The sequence below is a fragment of the Geospiza fortis genome, unplaced genomic scaffold (assembly GCF_000277835.1).
Source record: "Geospiza fortis unplaced genomic scaffold, GeoFor_1.0 scaffold381, whole genome shotgun sequence".
Lineage (NCBI taxonomy): Eukaryota > Metazoa > Chordata > Aves > Passeriformes > Thraupidae > Geospiza > Geospiza fortis.
The window spans coordinates 1,430,870-1,441,354 of record NW_005054348.1 but is presented as its reverse complement, the minus strand read 5'-3'; the positions used below and the strand labels follow the sequence as shown (position 1 = coordinate 1,441,354).

At 39.5% G+C, this 10,485-nt stretch overlaps 1 protein-coding gene across 3 annotated transcripts in view; it reads left to right on the top strand.

The window, feature by feature from the left end:
- MTR (5-methyltetrahydrofolate-homocysteine methyltransferase) overlaps positions 1-10,485 on the top strand; it is a 51,681-nt gene that overhangs the window by 14,346 nt on the left and 26,850 nt on the right. Inside the window, exons 8-13 of one of the 3 annotated variants that reach the window (XM_014307918.2) lie at positions 1,664-1,758; positions 5,446-5,546; positions 5,900-5,961; positions 6,678-6,745; positions 7,937-8,013; positions 9,121-9,233. In XM_014307918.2, the coding sequence (XP_014163393.1) occupies positions 1,664-1,758; positions 5,446-5,546; positions 5,900-5,961; positions 6,678-6,745; positions 7,937-8,013; positions 9,121-9,233 (516 nt within the window). Of the gene's footprint in view, positions 1-1,663; positions 1,759-5,231; positions 5,330-5,445; positions 5,547-5,899; positions 5,962-6,677; positions 6,746-7,936; positions 8,014-9,120; positions 9,234-10,485 lie in introns of those variants that run through there. The other 2 variants (XM_031058784.1, XM_031058785.1) reach the window with 2 other exon arrangements.

Genomic DNA, 10,485 nt, shown 5'->3' with positions numbered 1-10,485 from the left:
TGCGGCAGGAAGGAGAGGAGAATTGGAAACCCAAAAGGCAAAGATCAGGGGTTGAAGTACGAACGGTTTACTGGAAACAGCAACAAGAAAAGGAGCAGCAACAGCAACAATATTAATAACAAAAGTGTGTAAAAGAGTGACTCGCATGCAAAGATGCTCACCATGGAGCTCAATCTGACTCCAGCCATGCAGCTGCTCCCTCTGGCTTGGGACCAGTGTCTCCCAAATCTCTGGCTCCGAACTGGCTTGGAGCTGGTGTTACCCACCGCCCTGTCCCACTGGAAGGAGCCCCTTCTCACTGGGGAGTCTCCCTTCTCCCACACCTGGCGATGATGTGGTATAACCTCTGTGGTCCTGGCAATGATGTGGTATAACCTCTGGTGTCCTAGCCATGTCCCCTCCTGGCTTCTGCAAGAATTTACCATATCCTACCCAGAACCAGGACATCTGAGGAGCCTTTCCTGGCTCATCCAGATGCCTCCCAAATTCTTGACTTCATAGTTAGTTGAGGTCAAGATATTATTTGCACATCTCTCTGTATACTGCTGAAGAAGTGTGATTATACAGGTTAAAACTTATACTTCCACTACTAAGTTGCAAAATCTGATGTTCCCTTGTGGTGAAAGGAGTAACTTGTCAAGGTCAGACCCACCTCTCCCACCAACCAGCACCAAGCAACTTAATAGCATTGCTGAGACCAGAAATAGTTTAAATGGGGATTAAGTGAGAAGAAGGTGACTACTGAGAGCTTCCTAAACAAAAAACCCCTGTGGGTTGGTTCAGAGGCTACCATCAGAATGATACCATGGTACTCATGCTACCTGGCTACTAGATGGTTCAGAGTAGTTTTCTCCCTTTTCTTTTGTTTTCTTTCTTACCCCTGAGGAAGTGAAGCATGGACAGAACAACTCTCCAACTAGTTAAAGTTGGAAAGAAGGGTATTTATTACAGCTCCAGAAGCATGTGGAATCTTTCCAAAGACATGCAGGAAGAGTTTGAGGCTCCTGCTCTGTATTTATACAGAAAAGGTTTTACATATCTGAGCGGTTTCTAAGGACGCATAATACATAATCATTAACTGCCCGCTTTGTATTATAATCAGCTGAAAATCCATTATGGCCACACAATTGTCTTCTTTAATTGGGTCAGTGGGCTTCTGGGGAGGAAGTAAGACCTCTTCCTCATGGTAAACTCTTCACCTGTGTCAAGTTGGCAGGGCTCCTTGATTTGCTTGTCACAGTCCAAACCTGCTGTCATTCTTAGAAGTCAGTGGTATTTGTGGCTTATGCGCTCTTACAATATTTCATAAATCACCTGTCATTCCCAGCCTTGTTTCAAGTATCCCCACCTGGTATCGATTGATTTTCTTGTTAAGCTCTAATCACAGTATATGATCTTTGCTAACTACATTTCTAACTTAACCCCTTAACTCAGAGTGGGGAGAGAGGGAAAGACAAAAACCTTTAACCAGTCTTCTTTCTCCTAGAAAAATATTTAAACATTTATATGGTGAAAAGGGTTTAATTTTTCTGTTTGAGTTGTGCCTCATCGCTTTGAGTGGAGCACAGGTCTCTCTGCTTAGAATAATAGCAGTTCATCCATTTTAATTTTCCATTCTGTTGTGCATTTAATTCTTCTTTCTCTGTGTTCAATTGATATTTAGGTTTCTGGAACTATTGTGGATAAGAGTGGGCGTACCCTCTCTGGCCAGACAGGGGAGGCATTTGTCATTAGTGTTTCCCACAGTAAACCACTTTGGTAAGGAAATGTATCATTCATTCTCTTAGTTAATTAGTTGTAGATTGGGATTCTTTTCTATTTTAACCCTTGCTTGCAGCTAAATGGGAGCTATACAAATTGTAATCATATGTAATCATGTGCATTGCTAATGTGTTTTTTTATCATTCCCTCAACAGAAATTACGTTTCCAAAGAAAGCTGAGTTTTTAATTCATTGCTTTAAATAATCTGAGGCTTTGTGTTTACCCTGAAATCACAGTTAGGTCAAAATCTGAAACTGTAGTTTGCCATCTCCTACTGTCTTGGGCTGTGCAAGGAGCCAATCCCTGGTACAGGCAGGACTTGTCTCTCTTAGAGGGAAGCAGTGCCATCTGAGAGTGTTTTAGGGTATCTTGAAAGAACAAAGCATAAAATACTATTGCAGTGTTCTTTTTACTGAACTCTTAGAAGAATGTGCCCTGAGTGATTTTCTCAAGGATGTGCGTGGATTTTTTAAGAGCTCCTGATGCCTCCATTTATTTTAATTCTTTTCTCTTCAGGCAGAAAAGTTCAAATAAATGTGAGGTTAAGATCTGTGCTAATGGTTAATGTGCCAGATTTGGTCATTGTGCAAGGTTTTGCATGTTCATTTAAATACCATCCCCTGGTTATCTGCTCTTCTGTGTTGCTTTACCCTCTTCTACCTCCTTGTCTTCACTTCCTTCTTTACCTTTTTTCACTCTCAGGTTGGGTCTCTTCACACAAAAGCCAGAAATAGATATTTTTTTCTTAGAATATTCTAATTGAAAGCACTTAGTTCACTGTTAGTAGTGCACACCATGCACATTATGATGAGCCATTGTTTGTTTTTACAACAAAATTTCAGCTAAACCACGCAATCTGTCATCTCAGTGATGCCGAACCAGAAGACTGCATTCACAGTTTTCCTGACTGCCCTTGAGGCTCCACTTTCCCAGACCAGACGGTGTTCCAGAGGTAACATATGGAGCCTCTTGGAACAGGGTGGTAGTTGACTTCTTCTCTCAGCATCACGGCCTCGTGATCCGTATTTGGCATGAGTCTGTCTCAGATAATTTTGCTCTAACTTTCTTGCTTCTGAAGAAGAGAGAAGGGCACTGGAGCAGAAATCAAGAATTTATTAAAGCATATTTTATAAAAGCTGTCTTATGGATCTCAATGTTTAGGGCCTGTTTCTCATTTGTGAAAAGGCTACTATACAGCACTGTAGCAGAAGGGTTTTAGTGGTTGGAACAGATTGCATTTAATGTTGTTTCTGTGGCCAAATTGGTGCAGAGTGGCTTTAGGGTTGTGAAAAAGCTGATTAATGGTAGGATCCTAGGAATCGTGTTATACATGTTCATATGTTTCTCTTTGGGTTGTGTATGCCCCGATTAGGGTGATGTGTCATCCTTAATTCAGTTTGGTTTGGACTCCACCTTTAAAAATGTGTACTTTGTGTCTGGATGAGGGAAGTGGTAGCTGAGAAACTCATGAGCTGTACTTAATAAGTGCTGAAGGATACATGTCAAGCTGCTTGCCAAGAAAGATGCTCAGATGTGTTGTTTCAGATTCTATGATTGTTTCTACTGTGGCAGCATTAAGAAGACATACGCTGAGTTTTGGTCCATAATGTGGATTTTGTTCTGGTCCCAACGGTGCTCTGCAGCCTTATCTTTCACAGGAGTTTATGTATGACTGCTGTGGAGAAATGAGCAAGAGAGGGAGGTGATGTTTAAGATGAGTGTGTGGTGCTTATTACACTAGGGTAGCAGTGACAGAATATCAGCTATTTGCCTCAAGGCTGCTTGCTTTTATGGCATGATTTACAGTTTGCTTTTCTCAAATATTTTCTTGCATGATGTTGAGTGCCGTGAGGAGATGATACTGGCCACAGAAGCTACTTTTTGTTTCTGAATGAATGTGCATGTCTTTGGTACAGTTCTGAGACAAGTAATGCTTGGATTGTGTCATGCTCACGAATATACTTGTCAGCAACTCCTGTAATGGGTAATAATTCAGGCAGTTTGGAGTGTGGGGAGTATGAGCTGGAAGCTAGTAAATTAAGTGACTTAAGAGTAGGAAATACACTGCATTTGTCCTCATTTGATAAGGGCAGTCTTGCTAACTGTTCTGGACTTACTTTGCTTTGAAAATCATGAGTGTGTGGGAGCCTATACTTTGAAATGAATTCCAGAGCCTCATTCCTGTAATGAATTGTGTATTCCTTGGGCTTGCTATTTGTAGCCAGGGAATCTGTATGATGGATTTAAAGATATGTAAACATCAGATCTTGAAGTGAGAACAAAAAAGGTTATTTTCAAAATTTTCTGGCTAGTATAAGATGTATTAGAGAAAGCACTTTGAAGGGTAGAGGTTGCTGTTAAAAAAAAACATATACACATATGCCCTCCCCCCTCAAACACCAAACCAAAAATACAACCAAACCCTTACTGTCTCATCCCTAAGTTATTTGGAGAAGGGGCTTGTGTGTTATTTGATCTTGATCCATGACTGTGATATTCAAGATCCTTGGTTTGGATGTTGCTGTGAGCCCCTCAGATTTCAACAGTTTTTCATTCTGTTCAACAAGTAAATCTGACTGCAATTGCTACTACTTATGGAGTTACCAATGCCCTGCCTACTCCTTGGAAACAGGAGAAAAGTCAAAAAAGATTTTATGCTCCCAGTCTTGTGCAGGACTTTTCTGCTTTTGACCTCTGTGAAACTAAGTGGGCATACAGGCACTTAATTAGCTCGGCTGTCTGTGGAGCTCAGTCAGTTGGGAGATGTGGTTGTTATGCATTCCTGTTTCAGTGGGTTAGCTTGCATCCTCTCTGAGACTGTTATTCCAGGAAAGGAGAAAGCTTTTTTTATGTCTTCCAGCAGCTCTAGGAACACTTTCTGAGTTCTGCAGTGCTCACAAGGGGGTTTCTGGAATGGTGCAGAAAGATCAGGAAACATGTAAAAGATATCTTACGTACTTTCTGCAAGAGCAATTTCTGTATTTAATACAAATGGAGATATTTTGAGTGTAAGTCTCATTTATGTATCTGTCATTGAATGAAAGAAAATATTATTATATCTCATATACTGGTAAAATTGTTTAGAAACTTATTAATGGAAAAATTCTTCTGCTGTAATGCTGTCTTGGTTAGTAAGATGTAGCAGATTCAGTTGCTCAAGCTTAGTGATGCCATGAGGCTTCTTGGTGGAGGCACTTGCTCTCTTCCAAAGTTGACGGAATTTATGTGTAATTTGTAAAGAAAATGGTGAGTTAGCAGCTTGAAGCAGGTCTTGCCTTTTCAACCTTTTTTCATACTTTTTCCTGCAGCGCAAGACTCCTTTCCCATCTGCCATTCTCATTCCACTTGTTCTCTCTCTTACCTAGAAAACAGAGCCGTCGTGTTGCTGCAGTTGCTGTCAAAATGCTGCCACTTTCCTCCTGGATTTTGAAATGAAATCTTGATTTATTGTTCCCGGTTCAATTCAGCCCAGCCCCCTTCCCTCTTGTGCTTTTTTTCCATCTGAGGGTTCTCCTTTTGCACAGTCATGCTGTATTGGTGATGATGATTAAAGAAATTGGAGATCAGGTTGGTTTTGTTTTAGATGATTGTGGGAGTTAGCAGTTGCCAGCACTAACATTTATCTGTTCTGTATGTAAAAGGTGTTTTTACTTCAACATAATTTTTGAAAATTTATTTTCCAGTATTGGCTTAAATTGTGCTTTAGGGGCAGTTGAAATGCGTCCATTCATTGAAACAATTGGAAAATGTACAAGCGCCTACATCATCTGTTACCCCAATGCAGGTGTGTTGGTGCCCATGTTCCTATGCTTTCAGGCACATGAAATGTAGCTAACCTGTTCCATCTCCTTAGCAATAATAGAGTTGAAGTAGCTTAAAAAGATGATTGATTTTACTATTAAAAAGAAAGTAAGAATATTTTAAACTGCTGAAAGTAACTGTTGTTAGTTCTGTGACAATGAATCCAGAATACTTTCTTGCATAATAAATAATCTGCTGAGTAGTGATTGCAAGGGTGATGAGGTATTTTAGTCCTCATACAATTGTAGCTGTTTTAAATGTGCCTTTTATGGAATTAAGTTCTGTTCTTTTGGACTTTAAACAAATTGTAATACTGAAAAAAATTTATGTTTTAAGGTCTTCCCAATACTTTTGGTGGTTATGATGAAACTCCAGAAGTGACTGCCAAGCATATAAAGGTATAAAATACTTCTGATTATGTCACATCTGATCTACTAGTAGATAAGAACTCTGCTTGTATCCTGTGCATACTTGTTACAATACTGGAGATGGATTTTTTTTCCTTCAGATAGCTATGTATGTTATTTGGATTGTTTATGGACAATTTGCTCAATGATAGTGATTTGAAGTATCATGCTAGGAAAACTACTTAGGAAACTGAAAACCTTAATTACTTCTATGTACTAAGCTAAGGTTTCCTGCCGCTTGATCTGTGCATGTTGCTCATTGCACTCCTGTGTTCTTACTGTTCTATTTGGGGATTGTTCAAAAAGCTGAGTGGTGTTTATGAACTTGGCACAATTTCACAGAGTTATGTGTACAGGAACTGCTGATGTTGAGGGTGTTCCAGTGCAGTGTTTTTCCCCATGCCACTGGATCTATGCAAGACAAAACTGTGTGTCTGAAACTGCAGTGTGTCAGCAAGAACACAGTATAAAATAGGCCAGTTTCAAATGTAGTCTCTTGAAATTGTCTGTTGAAATTGCTGGTTAGCCTTGGGAATCCGATCTCAAAACAAATCCTAAAGAGACAATATAGTGAAAATTGTTTTTTTAATTTAGTGCTTTTTTTCTGAGCTCCCTGAATTGCTTCACGTGTGGAGAAAAATAAATAAATAAATGTATATCTAATATAGCTTTAATAACTACTTCCAAAATGTTCGTTCCTCTTACAGAATTTTGCTTTGGATGGTTTGGTCAACATAGTTGGAGGTTGCTGTGGTACCACACCAGCACATATCAGGTACTTCATGTGCTACAGCTCTGGACTGCAAAGTAAATTTAAGTGCTGCTTCTCTGGCACAATATTCCATGGCTTGTCTTAGAGTTTCCTGAAAAGGTGGATCCCTTGAATGCCAATAGCAGCAATATATGAAGTGGGAACGGCCTGTTCATGTCTTGAAGAATGAGTTGAGGTGTGGTTCAGACAAGGATTAAACCTCTTTGGTTTTGTCGTCTAAAATTGTTCTGGAATTACTTCTCCCTCTCTATTGATGAATAGAATAGACTTCTCATTCTCTCCTTTATTGTGCTGTATCTTCTTTCTCTTTTTTTGCAATCTTGTCCACAAGGTGAAACTTAAGGTTTCCTTTGATGGTAGATGGAAGGAAGGGATGTGTGTGTGTTTGTTGGGGAAATTCCTAAACAGAAGTTCTATGAATGCTGTACAGATGGTGCTGGTCCTGACTAGTAAGAAGGAGCATTTGATGTCTTTGTCTCTGCAAGTAGCTCAGTGGGAAAGCCTCCTTTTTTCACTTAAACTCAAAAAAGAAAGGGCTGTTGTGATTAATTTTTACCCTGACGTAAACTGGGAAGAGGTGCCATGTAAACATGTAGAGGACAGTGTGTGTCAGTCCTGACTAGTGTGAAGAGAAAATGAATGTGAACGGCATGAGTCATTCTGGCATCTGAGAAATGTGTCTCAGTACAGAGCAATGTTTGTCCCTTGGGTTTTTTGTTTCTGTTTTTTTGTGGAGGGTGATTGGGTTTTTTTTGTTTGTTTGTTTTTGTTTGTTTGGGCTTGGTGTTTGTTTGTTTTGTTTGCTTGGGGTTTTGTGGGGTTTTTTTTTGGTTGGCTGGTTCTGGTATTTCAGTCATTAGCAGTTGCTCAGCTCAGCAAATCATGAATATGGTAAGAGTCAGTGTGGTTGAGCACTGATTCTGAAATCCTTTGAGCGTCTCATTGTATCTCATTCTGTACTTTAAAAACCTTCAGCATTGTATATTTCCTGCAAACAGCTATATTAGAATCTTGTGGGAGCATGTTTTTGTCTTTGGCCTCACAAAGTGAAACTACATAATTAGTATTGTCTCTACAAGGCTAAATTGGAAGTGTAGCTGTATGTCTAGTGTTTGAATGTATGTCTATGTCTGTTTGAATCTTGTCTGGAGTAATTTAATTTTAATTGATAACTTTCTTATTTCTGTAACTCAGAAAAATTGCCGAAGCTGTGAAATTCTGTAAGCCTCGTGTTCCACCTTCTGTCTCTCAAGGATACATGCTGCTGTCAGGTAAAGTGTGTAACAGTTTAGTTTCCTAACTAATGCAAGTTTCCTTTATAAATTTATTGGCTGTTTTCTGCTGATCAGAACAATGCTGTGAATGTCTGGTTCTACCTGACTCCAGCAAACTTATGGATGTGTAACCACATCTAAGTCTTACTGTTTTGGCTAAAGAAGTAGTAGAACATTTTTGCTGCCATCTTGTATAACATAATCTACTCTGCAAGTCTCAGACCTGTTGTAAGGGTGAAAGAGTATCTTCACTTTACAACAGGGAGGGTCAAACACAGGGAGACCAAGTAATTTGGCTACAGTTATTGGCAGAGCTGGGATGAGAGCCTTGTACACCAGCTGTGTGAGGGCTGTCCTGTCTAACCTTGGATGCTTATTCAGTCATACTGGGACTGTGTTCCATGTTCCAGCAATACATCCCAGTCTAGAACATGTTTTGTTTTAACAAAGTCTAGATCTGTATGTTCCACACTTTAGGCATTCTTTTAAGCCTTTGAGCCATGTACCTCAATAAAAGAGTACCATCTTTTCAGTCTGGCATTTTAACCTCAGGTCAAATCAGTTTAGCATAAATAAAATATATCATGGTGGACTTGGGATGTCATGCCTTAGCTTATTTGGTTCTGCTGTAGAGTTTGTTTGCCTCTGCATTGCCTGCTACCCAAGGGCCCAACTGGCCTTGTTTCTCTGAACTAGGGTATGAGGTTATGAGCTGCTCTTGTTGGTCAGTCAATTCAATGGGCTGTTGCTTCTCTCAGGGTGTCATGCATGAGGCAAAATAGTTGAAAGTTGAGAGGACATGCACACAGATGTCCAAAGAATCATAGCTTAACTTCTGTATTGTAAAAGGTGGTTGTTATTTTTTGTGGGTCGGGTAAATTATTGACTGTCATGGAGGAAGAACAGAAGATTTGGTGTATGTATTGGCAGCTGTTTCATTGCATTGCTTTGCTAGTTACTCATTAGAGTGCTGATGTACTGAGAAATCACTATTCGCAGAGAGAGAAAGACCTTTATTTTACAGTTCAGAAAAGAGATTTTGTCTTTTTTACTCATTTTTTTCTTTTCTTTTTTAACAAATATGTTCAAAAATATCTTTTTAAGGTCTGGAGCCATTCAGGATTGGGCCATACACCAACTTCGTTAATATTGGTGAACGCTGCAATGTTGCAGGATCACGGAAGTTTGCTAAACTCATCATGGCAGGCAACTATGAAGTATACATATTAACATGAAAAATAATCTTTATAGCTGATGCTCTGATTTTCTACTGCTCCAAACACTATTACTGTTTGTTTTGCTGGCACAAAGCACTATTCTATACCAGTTACAAGAGTAAGAAAATGTGGAGGATTTATTTTTTCACTGTTCTTTGTTTCTCTGCTTGCCAGTTACTAATAACTTTGTGAGAAGGGCTTTACAAGGACTTCTGGTTTTTTTTTGACAAGTGTTACAGGAAACTTAATTTTTAATTTAGTTATACAGCTGGTAATGGTTTAGAAAATGTCCTGGTTGTGCTGCATCTAGGGGTTGGTTTACAGAGAAGAGGGGAAAGAAGGTGGGTGCAATCCCCTCTTTCAAGTTAAGAGGAACATCTGACTTGGGATAGTTTGTGGCACTGTGCAGCTCTCACTCTGTCTCCCCTTCCTCACTTCCCCAGTTCTGCTCAGCATTATGATTACGTCTAATTGCTACCTCCTTTGATCTTTGACTCCAACATGCTACATGAGCATTGGTACAGAAAAAGATGCTTAGAGGGTAATGGCTTTCTTGAAACTACTGCAGGGCAGAAACGAAGAGGTTGGAAGACTCATTCTTTACTGGTGTGAATTGATGCTGTAACATTGAAACAAATAGCAGAGTGACTTTTCTTGAGAGCTGAGGCTCTTTCCCAGAGTATACTCTGATGTTACATCAAATCAGAATGAAAGCCTTAGCTGGTATTTTTGGAAGTCTGACACTTAGGCTTGTAGAAGTCATGAAGCAGGGTAGGCTTATTAAATGAAGAGACCTTTAAACACGGGTTGTTAGAGACTCTGCAGAATGACAGAAAAGAGAAAGTGAACAGATATGGGTGTTCAGATATTTATCTAGGCTGGGGGAAAAGCTTTAGTTTTCCTTCTTAGCACTTGTGATTATTCTGCAGCTTGCAAAAAAGTTGAACAGCCTTTAAAAATTAAGTATCCTGTTACAAAACACAGAGCTTGTAATGCAAGGCCCTTATTTCATACCATCACAGAGACTGTATTTTCCTGTCATCTTGTGCAGTCACAGGTCCTTGTTACCATGCATATCTTAAATTATTCAATTAAGCATAGGACCAACTTTCTACAGTCGATGATGCTACCAGCGCATCAGGTCTCTGATGTCATGTTCTGTAAACAAATTATTTATAGGTTGTTCCATATCAGCAACTTTTCTGTATTGTTGTACATGACAGACCATTTCCTTATTTTCTTATAGGATGTC